At 31.9% G+C, this 22,569-nt stretch overlaps 1 protein-coding gene across 2 annotated transcripts; it reads right to left on the reverse strand.

The window, feature by feature from the left end:
• Nucleotides 1-381: 381 nt before the first annotated feature.
• Nucleotides 382-11,172, reverse strand: UVH3 (5'-3' exonuclease family protein). 2 transcript variants are annotated; one of them, XM_028073831.2, is made up of 19 exons: nt 11,017-11,172; nt 10,680-10,930; nt 9,817-9,968; nt 9,650-9,739; nt 9,389-9,503; nt 9,044-9,121; nt 8,587-8,765; nt 8,389-8,512; nt 7,768-7,845; nt 7,632-7,685; nt 7,174-7,358; nt 5,328-7,011; nt 4,271-4,465; nt 4,098-4,183; nt 3,322-3,607; nt 3,082-3,218; nt 2,719-2,803; nt 2,002-2,550; nt 382-1,231 (listed from the first exon to the last, which is right to left on the reverse strand). In XM_028073831.2, exons 1-19 carry the CDS (start codon nt 11,102-11,104, stop codon nt 557-559), a joined length of 5,091 nt encoding a protein of 1,696 aa, XP_027929632.2. In that variant the 5' UTR covers nt 11,105-11,172; the 3' UTR covers nt 382-556. The 2 variants fall into 2 exon arrangements, with proteins under 2 accessions (XP_027929632.2, XP_027929634.2); XM_028073833.2 differs by lacking the exons at nt 10,680-10,930; nt 11,017-11,172 and having other exon boundaries at nt 9,650-9,731; nt 9,817-9,935.
• Between the last annotated feature and the right edge of the window lie 11,397 nt (nt 11,173-22,569).

A 22,569-nucleotide genomic window follows, 5' to 3' on the forward strand; every position in this document is an offset into this window, starting at 1 on the left:
ATTGATAATTCAAGATATAAAAATATATGTAAGATTTTTTGATTATACAATCCGAACTTAAATTGTAGAATAACAGATAAAGGATATAATTGGTATTTTAAAGATCCGAAAGAAAACATGAAGGTGCAGGAATCAATGACGTTTTATAAGTATGCTGATGACGCAAACCAACTCCTATCGAATTGAAAACTACAATGAATTCCAAACGCACTTGATGCTAGGATTGGTGGTCATCCAAAACAGATACATGACTAACAGCTATACGACGATTTAATGTATTGATAGTTATGGTCAGAATATCCCCGAGTAGCCAGTAAACCAATCAAAATTTGATTGTCACTTTTGGGTCACATGACAATTTACATTCTCTTCTGTATTAAGTTAATGAATACGCAAAATATATATATCTCATAAGAAGCACCATGAACGTAAAGCCAAAGTTTCCAAGAGTCCCTTCTCCTAACAATTAAATAACAAGAAAATAAATAACTAAAAAGTCAACAATCTGGAGGGTTGACCAATATGTGCTCAAGCCTGACTCTAAGTTAGAGAAGTTTCACTTTTTCTTTCTTTTCCTCAAAAAAGGCATACCACTGAAAACTCCAGCGGAGGCTCCACTATTGTTATGAGCATTCTCAGGTTTCAAGATCTCTATGTCAGAATGATCATAACTACTAGTATTTACAAGGTCATTTGGCTCTATACCAAATTTATAAAAGTCTCCTCCACCACCTATCCCATTTTCAGACTTTTCAGTGCCAGAAAATAATATATCTGAACTATTTTTATCACGGTTAGTTTCATCCAAACAATCAGAAAAGTGTGAAAAGTCTTGAGTAGAATCCACTGTGGCAGTATTGACATCGTCAATTGTATCGGGCTTGTCTGTGTCACCATCATCTAAACAGAATCCACCTCCCATTTTAAGGTACTCATCAGAAGAGTCATGATTGCCAGTAGAAGAATCATGATTGCCAGTACTAGGATCATTAGTTTCACCTGCATGCATGAAAAACGGACCTTCTGACTTGAAAGGGTCGGTTGGCGAGTTCTCCCTCGAAGGAAAATTCATTGCACTGAAATCTGTTGGACCATCTTCAGATGCAGCATGAATCTTAGATACATTTTCTTCAGTTGGACCAGTCTGATTACTATGATCAAATACATCATCGGCATCTTCATCTTCAGGATCTTCGACAGAATAGTTGACAGGTTTCCGAGATCGCAATGACTGCAAAGTACACAAATTATAAGTGAAACATTCTTATTCATTTTCATACTTTTTTTTTCTAATGAGACCACATTCAATCATCTTCAAATGTTTTCAACATACTATAGAATTTGTCTCCTTCACTCTGCTTTTTGACAGTGTTAAGATGATGATTCTGTTTTACTTGAGAAATTTCTCATTCCCATTCTCTTAAACGAGACACTAATAATATAAGTAACCAAATTAAGATTACATGCTGACAACTGACAAGTAATAACAGGTTTAAATCAAGTTTATCAGAATGGTGGGTTACTTTTTATTTATTATGATTTGATTTAGCACTGAACATAAGTGTGGATCTATCCTTTTACATTTAGGACTTCATAAAGTTGAGATGACTGCAAGCACCAAAGGGCAGCTGTCTGTTTATTACTTTATTATTAGTGATCAAGAGAATAAAGGAAGGTTGTCAATAAAGAAACGACTTGATCACCGTATACTGTCCTATTTGAATATACTTCTCGACAAGTACTTGTAAGAGAAGAAAATAATGTAAAACAAATTGAGCTTCTAACATAAACTAAAATCAATTTGCAAGCTTAACTTTTGTAGAAGCCCTTTTCATTTAACTTCTCCAAAAGCTAAGGCACATAAGTTGAATATAGCCTATGGAGAGACTCAATGATAATACCGTGTTTTTTTGTCTCCTACATGTACTGGATAAATTTATCCAAACAGAGCTTATACATCTTTCATTTCATAAATCAGAAAAAACAAGATTAAGGGTTTACCTTTCTCACGTGTTTTGGAACCTTATCCACATGCACTCTTGGTCCCTGATCATCAATGTCACTGCTAGCAGATGAGGATTCAAACCTGAGATTCTCCTTGTCCCTTCCTCTTTTTATTCCCATACCTCTATGTCTTCCTCGGCCACTTGTATTCCGAACTAATGCCTTACCATCACACTGTTCTTCTGTCTGTATACTTGGCTGTAAATTCTCCATCTCTGATGTACCAGGTGCTGAAGACGGATCATCATTGACTTTCTTTTTCTTTGACTGTTCCTTGGCAATAGTATCAGTCTTCCTTTTCGTTGACTGTTTTATTGATTTCCTTTGATGTTCAAGACTTTTGTCTGTTCCCCCTGAAATCTTTGATGTGCTATCCTCGGGTTCTCCCCCAATCTTCCTACTCTTGGACAACTCCTCCGCAGAATCATCTATCATATTTGAAGGCAGCTTACCAGTTATTCCTTTTACTGCCTTCTTAATTCTTTTGCTACGGATTTTTGCAAATCTCTCATTAAAACTGTAAAATGCTTCCAATCGCAATTGAGTCTGCATTAAAAGATTAACGTTTTAATAATAATATGAAGATTTGAGAAGACACTAGACAATCAACAATTGAAAAGCTTGCTTATATAGTGATCAAATTAATGTCAACTTTTAGTACAATAAAAATGTCAGTAAAAACTGGGAGGAGATTACTAAAACAAAGTTTCTAACCTCACGTTTATTATACTCCTTTAACACAGGTAATAGCAATTCATCTGCTTTCTGGCCAATCCAGCCAAATTTCTCCCAGCACAATCTGTGGACAGGAAGTAACTCAATTTCCAAGAATATACAAATATATTACCTGGGTTTGATAGAGAAAGATTAAGTAAATTCCAAAAGTGAAAACTCTCAACTAATCCCAACCCCCTAAAGGGCATGGCATTGTATCAGGCAAGGTGGATTTTTCAAATGGAAAAGTCAGCATTTGAGGAACAGAAGCACCAATAGATGAATAGATGAAGAGAAATGAGAGACAGGCCAGTTGATTTAACATAAGTTATAGAAACAAGAACATTTAACATATAAACTCACTTCCGAAGAACAAGATGATCTGGCTTTCCCCATGTGAAAGGCTCGGTTGATTTATCAACTTGTGGAGAACAATAAGCAGATATAACTGTTTCACTTGGAAAAGAAGAAGGGATATGCCAATTCTTGCTAACATTTCTCTATTAAAAGAGAAAAAGAAAGTCACAAACAAAGATGATCTAATAAACGCAAAACTATATTCATTATTTTAACGGAGAGCACCAAAGGCTGTAAATCAATTACATGCTTATTGAAGAAAATTTGCCTTGTTTCTTGAATGTAATCTGGCAACTCATTTTCCTCTAGGGAATGGGGGAGGTTCTGCTCTGATGGAGACTCTTTTACATCACAATTTAAGGAATTTATCTTATCTTTTGCTCCTTTCTTTTTGGTATTTGATCCAGTTTTTGCATCCAACCTTCCAAGGATGGTGGGATCTGGTGACTCAACCCATTTCCGGAATTTCAAGAGGCCCTCTTCCTCAGGGAATGCATTCAAAACCTCAATAGCATTAACGATGCCAATCCCACTACATACATGCAGCAACACAAAATTATCTAGAGAAGTTCATAGATGCAGAATATATATGTGTGTATGTATATATATATATATATATATATATATATATATATATATATATATATATATATATATATATATATATATATATATATATACACACACACACACATAATATACATAAATATACAAGGACATCTACTAAATATTTTATTATAAAGAGTAGGACAGAAAAGTCGGATGTAGAAGTATAGTAACATCTTTAGCCAAAAGGGATTGGGTCACTACTAACTAGTCAAGTTCATATATGCAGAAACTTATATATATACAACCTTACTAGAAATAAATACATGGAAGGACATCTACCAAATGTCTTATTTTTAGGAGTTGGATAAAGAAAAGTCAGATATAGATGTATAGCAACATGTCATATCAAATGAGATCGAATAACCTCTAACTAGCCAAAAACATACTCTAGAACAAGGTAAGAATGGTCACACCTTACACCTTCAGTGTAATCACTCCCAAGAAGTAGAGCCATGCGTATTAATTTTTCTCTGGTCAGTCCAAGCTCCTTCTCAATGTCCTGAACCAATCATAAAGAAAGGCATGAAAACAAAATGTTATTACAACTGAAATTTATTTACATCTACAGTATTTAGCAAATCTAGACCTCCATGAAGTATGTCTCTACATATTTTCGGTCATCAAATATATTTTTGTAAACACTGCGTGCCCCAAATAGAAGGACATCTGAATCATCGGTTACAACACCATCAACTAGTTTCTCAAGTTCCAAATATGCACATTGAGCTTCTGCTTCCATTGGAGCAATAATATAAGGCAAGCCAAACATTTGCAGTAGTTCCTACAGAGTGTCAGATGCATCAGAAACATAAGGGATCAACACACTTAATCCATGGAAAATCACTACTGATCAATGGCATTTGTTAATGATAACTGATATATAAAGCCACAGTGTAATTCAAAAAACTTGCAAATGGATTCCTGAGGTGGTAGTAGTAGCAGTAGTAATACAAATAATACTAATAATGATGATGATAGATGAAATAAAAATAACAATTTTGCTATTAATAATTATAAAAAAAATCTTAATATCCATTGTGGGGATACTGACTTCATCCAATTGACACACGAATTGTTATTAGGCTTATTTGATCACCAACTATCAGACTATTATTAGACCATTCATGGATGTTTCAGTTTAGGAAAATTCACATGTAAAATGTCTAATCCTCAACGTAAGTGGAAGTGTTAAAGATTCCACATCATCCAATGATATAGTAAAATAAAAAAATATATAAGTAGGGGTATTAATTGTTTGGGTGCCTTCCAAAATTTCAAAATGAATTTTGAGGCAAGAATTGACATTGAGAACCATAAATGTTTAACTTTCTCTGATAAAAGAATTGATTGTGGGTGACAGATCGGTAAATGTATCTGAACTTAGCCTCTAAAAGTGATTCTAAAATACCATTCATACAACATCAATTCTTTTAACCTCACTTTTAAAATATCCCTCCCAAACACAGATTTTTACAAACCTTTTTCAAAATCAATTCATTTACAATAAATTCAACCAAAATCTACAACAAATTAGTTCCTAAATTGGATGAAAAAAATGAAAATCAAAGTAATACGTTTTATGAAATTTAATAACTAGTCACAATATATATCACATGTATTATAGATCAGATTCAGTTCAGCACCTGACATTCAGTGAATAATTCACTGTTTACTGATTCTGCATTCCGCTCTAGCTTCCTCTGCTCATTCTCCAGGTTAATATATTCTTGACCAAGAATTTGAATTTCTTCCTCCAGGCTAACCTCAGTTGCTAGAGCATGAAAACCCCCTAGGCTATTAACCGTATCACTGCCATGGCTACTGTTCCCTGTGTCAAAGAAATTTCCGTCATTTCCCTTTGAAGCCAAGTTTGGCTCAATAAGGTCTTCTGTTACTCCTTTCAAGGATGACTCCACCAAATGAATAGTGGGTTTGGTAGTGTCAATAGAATTACTAAATGGTTCAGGTTCATTAATATAGTTTTTTTTTCCCTCTTCAGTTGCGCCAACTAGAACAGCCTTGGATGTATTCTTATGATAGAAAGACACTTTATCATTATCATGTTTATCAAATAACTTCTCTGCAACCATCGGGACCTGGTCCTTGGTCATTATATCTGTATCTGAAATCGAATCTTCAGAACAATGGTGACTGTCCCTACTGCATGTTGTGTCAATCAATATCTCAGTTTTATCTGAACTAAAAGTCACAGATGGCTTTGACGGACTTCCATGAAAATGGAAAGTTTGTGCATTATTTACGGAAACAAAATCATGCTTTTTATCTTCAGTTTCATGTAATTCCTTTTTTTCAGTACCATCTTCCCGACACAAAGTGAGTCCCTCCATTTTATTTTCATTATTCAGGAACCCAGTGTTCTCATTTAAAGCCATTCGGTCAGAATGATCACCGTGTTCAAAATCATGATCCAATTTGTTCTCATAAGTATTTGAATGCACATCAACCAATGACATACATTTGTGTTTTCCATCCCCTGCACTTTCAAGACTTCTCCTTATTGCCTCTTGCAAATTGGACTCCTCCTCCAACTGCCCTCGGGATGCATATTTTCCTGACAGTAAGCTGCTGTTAGCACCATCACAATCTCCTTCCTCCCATTCCACTTCACTTTCATTATTATTATCATCGTCTGCAACAGAAGGCTTCAATTCCACCTTATCATGTTTGTGAAAAACAGTACTCTTACCTTCAACAATTCCTTCTTCCCAATCAGAATGAGAAGGATGCACTGTTGCTGCAGAATCATCAGTGCCAAAGATCGCCACTGGATTTCCTCCTACTAAACTAGAAAATATATCATCCTCACCATTTGCAAACTCATTTTCGTGACCATATTCAAAAGATATATCTATAGAAGCACTCTGGTCTAGCATATTTTGTTCATTCTGCACATTCTCTCCAACTAAGTCAACATTCACCTCTTTTGATTTATCAACAAGCTGGATCCCAGAACTTTCTGATGAACCCTTATTTTCTCCATTTTTCATTGTTCCAATATTTGAAGCCTTGTTCACATGTGCTCTTTCCTGCTCAAACTCCTTCATCAAATCCAAATTTCTTTGTATATCACGGGTCATACGCATCCCCATTGCTCTCAATCTACTTACTCGAAATCGACCTCTCTCGTCAAGATATGTCTGAATATTTTCATCAGAAGGCTCGCCAGGTTCATTGCAAACCAATTCACTTGATTTATTAAAATCATTTCCAGCCACAATGCCATTTGCAAGATTCTGAGAATGATGTGCTCCTTGTGCCTTCTGTTTTGTACTTTTATTTTTCTCTAAGCTGGTGGAGGTAAGTTCACTGCCATATTAAGGAATGCAAAGGCCAAGGGAGTTGTCAATTGAATTTCACAAGATATCATAATACACAGGAAAAGCACCCAACCATTTTTAAGACTATTTTACTAGGACTGACTGACAATTTATTCAACTATGGAAATATATTGAGAATAAGATTACTCACTGTTTATCACCAGTAAAAGATGATGAAAATATATATTCTCTGTTGGCTTCAGATGCAATCCGTGAAGTCTGTACACCCTCTACTCCTCCTCCAGCTGCAGCTTTCTGCACTTCATTTATCTCCCGTCTGAAAGCAACAGTTTTAAGGTAAGCTTGTATTTGTAGCTCAGAGAATTTTGCTGGATCCTGGAAGGAGCCAATTGAATGACATGTTTAGTTCAGTGTGCAATCACAACTAGTACAAAGGCGAAGTAATTCTCATGCCAAAATGAAAATAAAATAATAACAGTATCAATGTCATCAAGAATAATTAGATACACAACTATCCATGTTTTACATTTTAACTATCCATGTCAACTCTAAATAGATACACAACTATCCAAAAGATTTTCAATATTAAAAATATACAAGTTTTACATTTCAACATATCAAAATTACATATGAATTCTTTCCACAAACCTTTTTGACTTTCTGATACTTTTGTCTGTTCTCAGCAATTAAACGCTCCCTCATCTGCAGAATAATTATTCAATCACTCATGACAGAATAAAATGTAAGAGGCACTTGAGCTAAAAAATACTTTTAAGAACTCAACCTGAACAAGAAGGTCCAGCTGCATTGATGGAGGCAATGAGGCTAAAACAAGTGGATCAACTTCACCATGCACAGCTGGCTGAAAAAAAGAATACAAAACCTCACTACGCATAGCTGGCTGAAAAATATAAAACAAATAAACTACTTTTTTATTTTTTATGCATAGATTACACATCAAATCATGCGTTTTAGGTACGGAGTTGGGGAAGCAAGGTGAAGGAAGTGCACAGTTAAGTGTGTTCAGTATTTGTAGGACAGTTATATCATGTAATGTTCGACAGTTACATGTACGTTTCTTAAAAGGGCCATGTAATAGACTTTTAATTGATTTTGTAAAATTAATAGTGCTTGAAGGAGGAGACTCACTGCTGCTGCTTAGGCCTGTGTTAGTGTTATGTGCTACAAATATGGATTAATTCTAGATTCCTTTCAATTAGATCATGCAGATTGTATTTTCAAACTCAAGTCTAATACAAGGATTGATACTAGTGCAATCAGGAATCATTCTCGTTTTCTATTAAGATGACTAAAATGGAAAATGACCAAGAGCTGTCACCTAAACTCTCAGCACAAACTAAACGAACTAACTGAAAGTCATAGATGTCTCAAAATATAGACTGACCAGTATCATCTCTTCATCTTCGTCATAGTCAACATCCTCTTCCTCCAAAGTGGAAGCCCCAACAGAAGTTGATGCATTATTTACTAACTTGTCATTTTCCTCCAGAGCAATAAATGCAGCCAACCTAATCCCCATCAAAACTAACAAATAAGAAATAAAATTATAACACCAAAATTATGACATTATAATGCAGCCTACATTTCGTCAATTGAGTCTTGATTCCCAGTCCTTGATGCAACACTGTCATGTCCGGAGCTACCACCAACCATGCCAGCTTCACTGAGCAGAACCCCTTTACCCTTGCCCCGATAATCGACATCATGTTGTTCATGGTTGTAAACTTCCTTTAGTAACCCTTCTTTTTTCTTTCCTTTTAGCTGATATCAATAAACAATTTTTTTACATCTAAACTAAATGAAACACAATATATCATATGTAGATGAGTTGTCAGTAAGCCCATATTTCATATGATGCCGTAGCACAAATATCATCCAAAATATGAGAAAATATTCTTGAAAGCATTTTATCTGATCCTTTATTTCATGCCAATTAATGTGTTAGTTAGAAGTGGGAGAAAACTTCTTTATCATAACAATAGCAAGACATATTGCCAAATGCATGGCAGAAGGTAATATCATTATATTTAAAATCTGACCTGTGCAAGAATATCGAGTTGCATAGACTGCGGCAAAGCAGCTAATACGGCCATATCAACTTCTGCATTAACTGATGGCTGAGGAGGAAAAAAAAATATAGATACAGCCACAAGAGCTGAGAAATCAACAAATGTACTAGCAATTGACAAATAAAATAAAGAGTAACAAAAAAAAAAAAGATGAAATATTTCCTCATTCCCCAACAATGTCTCTATTGTTACACGATTGGAAAAATTCATGGGCTTGATCAAGAAACAAAATTATATACAAAAAAATAATAGAAACAACATATAATGGTATTGGCTACTTGTAACTATTCCATTCTTCTACATTTGCAAATTTACCAGTAGAATCTGTTCTTCTGCACCATGTTCTTCCTCTGAAGGATTAATTACTATATACGGCACTTCTTTTCTGGCATGTTTTCCATTTTCCTCTGCAGCTATAGATGCTGCCAACCTAAATGAACTCAGCCAAACATTATAGATAAAGTATCAGTCAAATTCAAGATCAAATACATTAAGATAATATTTTATGCAAATGTGAAAAATACTTCAGGGCTTTTAGTCCCTTTCATTTATGAAAAAAAAATTAAGGTTGATTACATTTCATCAAGTTCCTCCTGGTTGTAACTTGATGATAGTGTTGCCTGTGAAGAATTTATGTCCTCCTTAGTTGCAAATTTAGCTGCAGCCCTAAACAAATAATTCAAAACAATAAACATAACTCTGATAGAAGACATCTACAATTCACACCAGCATATACAGATTACATTTCATCTAGCTCTTTCACGTGACTTCCTTTTGAATCACTATAAACAAAGTCCTTCTGATTAGATCCATTCTGACCCTTAGTATTACTATTCTTCTGCATCCTCTGGCTCTTGATATCATCAGCCAGTTCCTTCAACCTTAGTGTTTTTAACTGTAAGCGAAGTAGAAAAACAAACGTTAAGATTGCAATACGTAACCAAAATCTCGATAGAATGCACCATATTTAGGTACGAATGTGCGATAACGGTATACCCATTAGCATAATGGTACAACAATTTCTTTGTTTTGCAATATTGTAGAAAAGCAGAGTGGAAAATGATAATCTAAATTAACCACCCTCACATACACAAGGTCCACCAAATCACAAATATTATACCTTCCAACATTAAGGTTTAATGTAATTGAATTCTTTTCACTTTGCAACACATAAATAAGCATAAGTGTCCCTCAAAATTACAGAATTAAAACACGTTGCCACACACCACAATAAACACAACATGCAAGTGAGCAAGAGACGAAGAAAATTAAACTCATTGCACCACCACCATCACATGGAAAATAAAGTAGGAGAATGAGAATTCAATGGATGAAAAGTTTCCGTTCTTCTTCACTCATCGAGGTACAGCAAAGAATGGAAAATCACTTATTAGTTATTACTCGCTTTCTTCCTACATAAATACCCGAGAATTGAATAAATAAACTGCACTCGACTCTAACCCCTCCAATACTCTTCCACTTCAAAGGGAATAGAGCTTTTTCTTTTCATTCTATTGGAACCGAACGGCCAATTTTAAGTCACAAAATAGGGACAAAAAAAGTGATCATAGCTTCATACTTGACAACGAAAAGAAAAAGATCGTACATGATTGAGCAGCAATTTCTCCGCAGTTTTGCGGACTTTAGCTTGGGCATTTTCGCGCTGGCGGCGGCGGGCAATGACGGTGCGGCGCTTGAGGGCAGGGGTCCCGCCGTCGAAGACAAAGACCGGCTTGGTGCGGAGGAACAGAAGCTTGCAAATGCGTCGGAAAAAGCCAAGCAAATGGGCGTTGCGAACCATTTCACCCTTCTCGTCGCGCATCGCTTTCATAAATTGCACCATCCATATGCTCGCATCTGCAATTTAGGGGAAATAAAGAAAAAGGCTTTATTACTTGATGCCGGTGAGAGAGAGAAAGAAAGTGCTAGGGTTTGAGTAGTACCAACGGCGAGGGTTTTCCCGGCGAGGGTTTCGACGGAGACCCGGCGACCGACGGGGGAGAGTAGTTCCCAGAGACCGTGGACTCCCATTGTATTTCTGGTCAGTTACGTTATCGCGCCAAACAGCCAGCCCAAGTAATATCAATATTGTTCGGTATTTAAGTCGGTTTATATTTATGTTTTTTAACACAACAAATATAATCCAAATTTTTATTTAGTTCATTTCCTTGTATTTAATTGATTAAAAATAATTCCTTTAACTCAAATTTAACTTGGTTAATCTTTAAAATTAACTCTCATTTTTTCTCCGTCCTTCCTTTCTCTTCCTTCTCTACCTCTTAATTAAATTCTCTTCTTTCTTTTACCATATCCAATCTATTCTTTTCTTCCTCCACCTTATAACCTCTTCTTCTTTGGTCTCCTCAATGTTCAAAATATTCTCTTTTAGATAATATTTTTTTTATATTTGGAAGAACAATAATAAAAAGATTGCATCTTTAATTGGAAAGATGTTTAAATTGGAGTGACATTTGCGGGGAGAAAAGTTATTATTTTTAGTTTTTGGAGAAGATATAAAAAAAAATGAGAAAAATATAATGAGATAAGTTAATGAATTATAAGAGAAGAGAACTATGAAACCGTCCGGTGTGGAGGTAGATGGAATGGTAGAGAGAAAGGAAGAAGGGATTGAATATAGTGATGAGTGTCCTTTTTTTTCACTAAATAAATATAATTGTCTATTTGTCTTAATTAAAATTGTGTGATTGAAATAAAGAATAAAATAAGTGTTTAAAAAAAACTTAAACATATAAAGAGAGGGGAAAGATTATGGGTGAGTTGAGCTTAATTTTTAAAAGTTCAACGGGTTAGGTTTTGTTCCATTTCATTCTTCACTTTATCCAATTTTTTATACTTACATTAAAGTTTAGGTGAGATAAACTGACAATGACTCTTGAATGAGTATTGTTTATGGAAAAATATTTTTTGACAGTTTTAACGATGTCCACATGGCACCACACAATTGGATCAATATTTTTTTAGATAATTTATTATGATTTGGAAAAAGAAGAAAAAGGTTTAGCGAAGAGTTTGTCAAAATTTGTTAATAAAAACTTTGTCAAAATATCAAAATCTTGTGTGTATTATCATTTGAGGTAAGACACTAATATTAAAAACAATTTATCATGTCAATAAAATTATGTCTAACATGTAGACAACATATTTAAATGTTACGTTTTTTTAAAGAGGAGGGGTAATGAGACCTGAGTCCAATCGCATAAGGCATTGACACCACTCTCAATCTAAAACCTTAAGACAATGGGTTTATGGATCTTTATTCTTATATAGTACTCCACTTTCTCATTTTTAGCCAATGTGGGACTTAGAATCACACTTGGATTCCTAACAAACTCTCCCTCAATGGTGAGTCCCTTCAACCACATTGGTACACTCCCCCTCCAGCGGAAGCATCCCCAACCATGAGTACTCCTTTTCTCGTACCGTCGTTCATTTTAACGGGACACGTTTACCTGGAACCCTTGCCAGGAAGACTTTCGATACAGGGACCTGCACTCGTCTGAACCATTTTTAACCATCGGCTCTGATACCACTTTTATGGGGAAAACAATAACACAAACAATATACCAGAGAATGCAGCGGATATAATTTCCCCTAACTTGCAAGAATCTATGAGGAGCAATAATCAAAGAGTAGCAATAATAAATCACCAAAAGCACAAATAAAGGCACCAAGATTTTTAACGTGAAAAACCCTTCAAATCAAGGGTAAAAACCACGAGTCGTCCAGACCAAAGAAATAGCTTCACTATGATCAACAAGAGTACAAAAGAGTCTCAATCAATACCACAAATTAGTGCCAACACCCAACCAAATAACAAAGCAACAAAGCTTTCAAATAGAGAAGAACAAGAGAGGAAAACCTCTAAAAATCACTACTGCAGTGCGAAATAAATATCTCCCAACTCAGACCTCGTATCAACGATCCAACCGGTCAGAATGAAGAGCAATGAGTCCCGAACCTGCTGTAAAAATTTCAGCGCGATCAATGGTGAACGAACCCACAGTGCCGAATTTACGGCGACGGCTCTATGAAAAACGTGAACAGAATTTTCCCTCTACCTCTCCCTCTATGTGTTAGGGCTTTCAGTGTGTTCTGATTCTATTGTTCTGCCTCTCTATTTATTTTATAGCCCCTCTCCACTAGGTTAAGTGAGACATGGGCTTCTCAAACTTTGGGCATTTTCTCCACATGGGAAGGGAGCCCAATACCCAACAGTAAAAAATGTGTAGTAACGTTTTTGTAATTAAATGGTCAATATTTATATTTGACATGTCAAACGTAAAAATCCTATTTTATGTTAGGTGCTTGCAGGTCACATGTAAATGTATTTAAAACAACCTTTCATGCTACATTTCTCCTCACTTTCTCCTCTATAGCCAAATTGGTCATGTGTGGTGGTTGATGAGGTTAAAGATTTTTATTTTCAATTGTCTCTACCAACTTGATAGATTCAATTTGTAAGAGAGACCTTAGACATATTTGTGGTTTGGCTTAGAAAACTAATAATGGATATTTCACAACAACCGGTAGTCCATTGTCTTCTTTAAGTAATTTCTTTTATAATTTATAAATAGATGAATTAAACTTTTGCATATATTTATTTTAGTTCTCTCCTCGTCAAAAGATGGTGTGAGACACCATTATTGATGAAGATAACTACATGACAGAAGTAGAGGATGATCCTATTTCAAAACTTGTCAACATATTGCTAGGTTAAATAGGTGATCAATAAAGATATAATGGGACTTTAGAGTATTTGGACTCGAATCTGTTGTCTCATTTTACATTTCCCTTTCTGATGCATTGCAAGTGGTTGGTGGAGACAAAATGATAAACATTTCTATCATCCAACTTTGGTGCATGTAAGTAGTAATGTTTCTTCTATATTTACTATATTAAAATTATACATTCAATTTATAATTCATTACCTTAGGTATATGGACAGAACAAGTGTGGAGCTAAGACAATCACAAGTGTATGAATTTTTTTAGCCCTAAACCATTCAAAGATTTATCAACACAAAGGCTTAGATCCAAGAATATATTACAATATGGGTGACCACCTCACTAGGACATGTTTTCATGGCTCCATATATTGAAGTGTTAGTCTTATTGAGTGTAACTTTTTTTTAAGTTATGATACTCAACTAACCATTTCTCCTTCATTGTAGGTCCCATTGGCAATTAATAGTCCTCACTCTTGATGATTGCATAATTATCTACTTTTATTCTATTCATAAGAAACCCTACAACAAATTAAAGCACTACTACAAGGGTAATATTACAACTTTCATATCATTCATTTAGTATATAATAATCATGACTAACGTGTCTTCAGTTTAACTAGAGTTGTGGCTACGACAAACTAGTTATTACAAAGGAATAGACAAAGACAAATTCAAATTATATATCCTAAGGTTAGATATCATTCAATCCTTAAATTAATTATTTTGTGTAGACATTGTATGATATTAATTTTTCCCTCATTTATTATAGTGTAACAATCATATTAGTTCCTTGGAATGTGGGTATTAACATCATGCATTAGATGAAAACTATCATTAGGGCAAGAATTATAAAAACTAGACGATGGTAAACACTTATAACTTGTGCAAGAATTATATGGTTTAAAGAACTCTACTATATAATAACATTATATTATTGTTTTAGGTCTTCGAGAAGGATCCCTTAACTATATCAAAGGAGGACATGAGCAGTGGCGGATCTTGAACAATATTTTTTGGGAGCCAAAATAATACACTTAAAATTTATATATTTAATTATTGTCACTAATACAATAAAAATGAATATATACTTTGTACTTTAATGTAATTGTAACTATAAAATAAGTCACACATATATAAAGGATTATCCTTCGTTCCTTTAGATTCTTTAACTGATCAATAATTGAATCAAAACTAAAATTTTCAGTTTTTTTTTCCAGTGTACATAACTATATTGTCGACAAGAAATTTATCGTTCATTTTATTATAGATTGATTCAACAAGTTTTCACAAGCTTTTATAGCATTATTATGGGTGAACAACCGTATTGTCATCTTTTCATCTTCATGGAAAGTTTCCCTTATATCACTTTTAAAAATAAATCTATTTTTTTATTTTTCATCAATATATACCTATTTAAAATAAATTAAAACTAAAAAAAATAATGTATCATAATTCAATAAAAAATTGTGAAATATAATTACTAAAGATAATCAATCACATTTAAAATCTAATTATGAAAAAAAAAATTAAAGTTGCTAAAATTTTTATATAGATATATAAAAAAATTTAAGACACCAAATATATAAAATATATAAAAATATATCAAAGTTTTAAATATTTTTTTAAATTATATTAATTAATATATAAAAAAAATTGGGAGGAAGAGGGCAATCTCCACTAAGCTCCACTGTTGGACATAAGCCAAATAAGACAAAAAGTGGGCAAACTACCTCCTCCATAGTGTAAATTGGATCTTTGATCAGCTTTCCATTTTAAGTTAGATTACCATTTTTATTTAATATATATATTTATGTTGACTTTGAAAATATTTATTATATACGGGTAACAATATATTTGAAATGTATATTCAGTTACGGATAATTTATGTTTTTCAAGTTTTCGTTTCAATTTAAAAAAAAAAAAAAACCCTCAAGAATTGACATTTGTTAATACACTTACAAATGTAAAGTTATGTCTGTTAGCACATTAATAAATGTAATTTTACGTCTTTACTCCATTAATTTGTGTAAATTTGAGAAAAAAAAAAGTAAAAAGATTAAATTAATTATAAGCAAACATAAATTTACGTCAGGGATCTTCAGTGACTTAAATTTTTATCTCCCATAATTACGTATAACATGTAACATACATGAAAAGTCTTCTTTGTGCTAATGAGAGGAGGTGTGAAAAATGCTTGATGTATATGCATGTTTATAACAATTGTAGAAAGAGAGACAACTCCTAAACCTCAACATAATTACAAATGATTAAAGTGTTACAGGAGCTTTGATTACTTCTTATATAATTATTGTTTTAATTACGTAAATTTCAACAAAAATACGAAGAATTATTACTACAAGAAAATTTGTAAATAATGACTAATTTTAAAAATAAAAATTAATTAAAATTATCAATAAAAAAATTATAAATAATAATCAATTTTAGAGATAAAAATTAACTGGTCTCCTGGATCGTGTTGCAAAAAGCTGCGGTGTCAAAGGCTCAAGCCTCTTTTCGTGATGGAGAGCTCCAAGAGTTGGGTCACAATAAGTGAAACGGCGTGCTGCAAAGAAGGACTTGGTCAACACTTCAGTTGACTGAGTCGATGGCTGCTTTCTTGGACAACATTTTCAGGTCCAAATGATCCAGTTCTGGCCCTTTCCACAGCCCAATTCCACTGATTCACGCCCAACATTTTTTTTATTCAGTGGTGCAAAGGTCTTTCTGCAGTAAAAAAGTTAACTCAAGGGGTGAAATCCTATTAAGCACAAGTAAAGGGTTTCTTGGAAAGCTACTTTTATTCTAAAAGGAAAATTTAAAGGAACAAAACAAAATGCATTAAAAGATTACTAAAAGAAACTTTTTACACAATTTTCTGAAAACTCTATTTTTTTTAAACACTCAACAAACACTAATTAATTAAAAAAAACAATTATTTATTTAAACTAAAAAGAGAGTTTTAGAAAGAAAAAATACTAAAAAATAGAGTGCTAACAGTGATATTGAGATTTAATTCGCATGAATTGATTTAGTTGATTAATTAAATTAGTTAATCGTTCAAATTATTGGATATAATATTTCGATAAGTGTTTAGTTGTTTGAATGTGTGAATTGATTATTTTAATCATGTGGGATTTCATTTTTAATATCTAATTTTGATTTTCAATTTACTTTTTATGTTTTCCAATACAAAACCCCTCAACTTTTATTTGTACGAAAAAACCGTAAACAATGAATATAATTTAATATGTATTCTATGTAAATTTACATAGGTTGTGCTTAATATTAAAAATTTAGAGAAACTTTGATATGATCTTCTGGAGTTGTTCAATTTCTTATCATTTTTATCTTGTAATTAAAGATTAGAAATAAGCATGCATATAATGAAAAATAAATGCGTATTAATGGGCATTAAAAATTAGTTATTAAGAATTATTGTTGAAGATATTGTCTAATTCATCTTATAAAAGGATTCATTTGTATTAGAAATGAGATATATGAATTTTGATGGAAAATTGAGTTTTATGTTTGTGAGAGTTTTGTGGAGTTTTGAGTTATACAAACTTCAATTTTGATCTTATCATAACATGTGGCGATTATACCCTATAACTTATCACTTGCCTTCTTGCCTTTCTTCAGTGCGACGTCAATATCTTTTCCCCAACTAAATATCAGAACAATTCTATCCATGGTTTCTCATCAATTGGTATCACAGCTTCGACTATTGATATTCAGTGACTTTATATATATATATATATATATATATATATATATATGGTTAAAATACCTTTTTTGTCCCAATTTTATTCAAGTTTTTTCAAATAAGTCCTAATTTTGGTTTTGTGTTCAAATAGGTCCCAATTTTCGTCAATTTTGTTCAATTGAGTCCTTTTTTGTTAACACCGTTTAAATCATTAACGGTCATGAACAATGATTGTCACGTATCACTTCGTGGTATTTTTGAATTTTTTTTATTATTTTTCAATTATTTTTTAATTATTTTTTATTTTTTTAAATGTACACGTGTCAACCCAGTAGCGTGCCACGTGTCAAAGTCAATGTTCTATATTCAATTTGGTTTCTATATTTGTTATTTTTGTTCAATTTAGTCCCAATTTTTGTTAAAATTAACCAATTTGGTCCCTTTCCAAATTGAAACCAAATTTAATTTTTATATTAAAATTCAAATTTTTTATTAAATATTTTTATATAATATATTAAAATTCACATCATTATAACTTTGATATAAAAATTAAATTTGGTCACATCTTCGATAGGGACAAAATTGGTCAATTTTAAACAAAATTGGAACTAAATTGAACAAAAATAACAAATATAGGGACCAAATTGAATATAGAATATTGATTTTGACACGTGGCACGCTACTGGATTGACACATGGACATTTAAAAAAAAAAAAAAACACGAAGTGACATGTGGCATCCAATTGAACAAAATTGACGAAAATTGGACCTATTTGAACACAAAACCAAAATTAGGATTTATTTGAAAAAACTTGACGAAAATTGGGACCAAAAAGGTATTTTAACCTATATATATATATATATATATATATATATATATATATATTCAATTTTTATTTGTACTTCTTTTAAACATATGGTAGGTACTTGTGCTAAAGGTGCCTCTCATCTCAATGACTATCACAAATTATTTGTTGATGAGTTTGTTTTACAAATGTAGAGGAAATTGAAAGAGAATTTTGAGAAGAGAAAAAGGAGAGAGAAAAAAAAGAGCTAAGGTATAAAGATAAAAAGAATATGTTTGATGAATATGGAAAAGGATTTTCATACTATGATGAAAGAAGGAGCGACGGAGAAAACGAAAATTAGTGATGAAAAAGAAATAAAAGATGAGTTAATAGAAAAATAAAATAAAGAGGATGAGTTGAGAGAAAAAGAAAATAGAGAAAAGGAGTTGGGAAATAGAGAGATTAAAGAAAAAGAGTTGAGAGAGAAAAAAATTGAAGAGGAATTGAAAGAAAAAAGAATGGAAGAACAAGTGTTGAAAGGAAAAGAGTTGAGAGAAAAAGAAATTCAAGAAAATATAGAAGAAAAGAAAATGAGAGAAATAAACAAAAAAAAGTGGCGAGCAAAAAGCAAAACACAAGGAAAATATAATGATAAAGATGATGTTTTTTTATACAGATATTGTTGTTTTGTCCATTTAACAATATGAGGAAAAGCTTTTTGTGAGGAGTTGTTGCATCAACCATTTATTTGGTCTCAATCAATTAATCGTGTGTCGTAGATGGTAGTTTTAAATTGGAAAACTAATAAAAGGATTATCTTTGATTATGGTATCATCTTTTGTTTTTGAAGATGTGTACCCATGACATTCGAGGACAAATGTATTTGAAGAAGGAGGCACTAATTTGATCTTCAAGGTTCTTTTTTAGTTTCTTGTAATTTTTATCTTTTAATTAATTATAGGAGATAACCATTCATATAATGAGGATTAAATGTGTATTAGTGAGTATTAAATATTAGTTATTGAAAATGACTATGGAAGATATTGTCTAATTCATCCTTTAAAATGATACACTTGTAATACAAATGAGATATATGAATTTTGATAGAGAATTAAGTTTTCTCTTGGTGAGAGTTTTGTGGAGTTCTGAGTTATAGAAACTCCAATCTTGATCTTATCAGGGTAACCTGTGATGATCATACCCAATGACTTATCACTCACATTCTCACCTTTCTTGAGTGTGATGTCAATATCCTTCCCCCAACTGAATATCAAAATGGTCATATCCCTAGTTTCTAATCAAACTTAGTATTTTTGTTTTCTTCTACGAAAATGATTATTAGTGATGCTTGTACATGTTTAGATCTATACTCACCTTTGTATATGTCTTTCATATATGTGTGGGGTATATTTTCTACTCTTCTATTTATGTTTTTGTTTTGTTTGATGACAATATAGGTGAACATGATTTTCACTAACAAAGAGATGTTGGTGATAGAACTTATACTTTCTCGTCTTTGTTGCATGAGGAATGTTCTAATTTAAGTGTGACATCATGGACAAAAGTAATTATTCATTTTTTTTGGGTTAAATATGTTTTTGGTCTTTCAAGTTTAAGTGAAATTTGGAATTAGTCCATCTTTAGAATTTTTGACCAATTTAGTCATTCATCTTTAGAAATGTGTGGATTTAGTCATTTTAATCAAATTTTGTTAAGTTTATTTGAAGTTTTAAACGCGTTTTATGATAATATTTGAGTTAGCATTGAAACAAAAATGGTTGAAACAATGTAAACAATTCAAATACCATCATGAAATGCACTTAAACGTCAGATAAACTTAACAAAATCTGGTTAAAGGGACTAAATCTACACATTTCTAAAGATGAATGACTAAATTGGTCAAAAGTTTCAAAAAAAAAACCAATTCTAAATTTCACTGAAACTTGAGGGATCAAAAACATATTTAACCCTTTTTGTTTTTTAGATTACTTTGAAGTTTTTATACTTTTATTACTAAAATCTTGAAAAAGTCATTTTAGTGCCCTAGGAAATTGTCATTTCTTTACTTTTATGAGAGTTCATACAAATAATTGATATACGTGCAATCTTCTATTTTGTTTTAATATAATATAGATACTATCTAATAGATCGATGGATTCTCTTTATTTCAATTATTTAAACTTGAAATGTTTATAAAATCAAGGGAAAATATATTTAAAAGAAAAGGCATTACATTTATTGGCACAATCATATTTAAATTCTAGTAAACTATCCTGACACGAGCATATTTAAACTTTGGCCAAGTTGTATGTTTAATAGGGTGTGCAATTTTATCACTGTTTGAAGTAAAAGGATATGTACCATAAGGAGATCAGTTGTCCCTTATCAAGGATGTAACATGATGAAGAAAAAAAGCAATTAATGGTTAAAATAAGTTCGAAGGTACTCAATAGTCATAAAAGAAATTGTAATGGTTACTTTTTCAAGCATACATTTAAAGACACACCTTGAATACATTTAAAGACCAAATTAAAGCTCTGTTTAATTCAAGTATCATATATATATATATATATATATATATAACCTCAATGTGCTCTAAACATATAGACAAAAGTAATTTATTTAGTTTTCTAGTTTTATAAATTGTATCTTCATCTTCTTTTCTTCCCTTTTGCCTCAAATTTTGGGTTCACTCTTCATCTCCGTCTTTCATTTTTTTTCTTTCATTTTCAATTTCTTTTCCTTTATCCATGGAGAACTAATTCATAGGGATTAATTCATGGAATCAGATCAAACAATCCAAATGGAGTTTTGCACCGTCATATAGTACTTTTAGCTTGTTCTTTTGTTCTCTAATTTTGGTTTGACACTTTTTGATTATAATTTTTTATTTTAGAAATGAATCGATTGATTCTTGATTTAATGTTGAGATACAAATTAGATTAAATGATATTTTGATTTGAATTATATAAGTAATTTAATTTATTATTAATTGTATGAATTACAAGCTTAAACTTGGATCTGAATCTTTAGAGAATTACAATTTGATTATTTGTTTTCAAATTTTGTTCTATGTTTCACAAGCCTTAAATCTCCAAATTTAATTTGTACGAGAAGTATAATAAATATTAAATACAATATACATTTATTCTCTTATAATTTATCTACGTTAGAGTTGTCAAAATGAGTTAGAGCTCATGAGCAAACCTGACCCATTACAGTTTCAATTTGGGTTTGGTTGAATTTTTTTTATAAGTTTCAGTATGGGTTAATTTCTGACTCGACCCACCAGTAACTCAGTCCATCCAAGTTGAACTCGTGGTGGGTTGGGTTAGTGAGCCAACCCGCAAATAACAAGTTATCCAAGTGTTTTCTATTATGTTGGGCTTTGCAATTGGGTCAGGTTGGGTTGTTTGTAATTTGTTGTTATATAGTGATGAGTTCAAATTTTTGCCCTCATTTAATATTTAAATTTGGGAATTTAATTGAATTTTAGTGCTTAAAAGATTGATTTAATTAAAAGATTGATTTAATTAGGATTTTTGTGATTATTGGATTTATGGATTTATTGAGTTTGTAATTTATATTGTTGTGATTTTGGTTTGTATTTGGAATTTAACATCATTTTGGATTGTATTGTAGTTTATTTAGATTTAAATCAAAATTATAATTTAGTGCTTTTGTGACCGAAGAAAAAAATTGTATTATTTTCCAATTAAGTGAACAAGTGAACCAACCCGTTTAACCTACCAACCCATAGTAGGTCATATCGGGTTTGAATTTTTTTGACTCGATGAGCTGTGTTGGGTTGACTCACTAAGTGACAAACCCGTGATGGGTCAGACCAGATAAGGCTAGATAGCCCATTTTGTCAACTCTAATATATGTTGTGGTTTATATTCTAATCAAACCAAATTATGTATGGCTATCTAGAATGTAATTAAATGTATAAATGAATAACATAAAGCCTAATTGAATAAACAAAATAACAATTTAATAACAAAAATGAGAAGGTATAGAAGTTTTAAAAGATAGCAAACTGATGTACACACACTTGATCTTAATTATTAATTTTGAAGGAGTCAAAATAATATATTTAAAATTTATATATTTCAACAAAAATAGTATATAATTTAATTATAACTATAAAAAAAGTTACATATATCTACTAGATTTTTTATGTTGTACTTTTAAATTATTGAATACATCAATAATTAAACCAAAACATTAATTTTTCAGTTATAATTTTTTCAACGTA

Source organism: Vigna unguiculata, chromosome 5 (genome assembly GCF_037176805.1).
Source record: "Vigna unguiculata cultivar grain cowpea cultivar isolate G323 ecotype 2 chromosome 5, ASM3717680v1, whole genome shotgun sequence".
Classification (NCBI taxonomy): domain Eukaryota; kingdom Viridiplantae; phylum Streptophyta; class Magnoliopsida; order Fabales; family Fabaceae; genus Vigna; species Vigna unguiculata.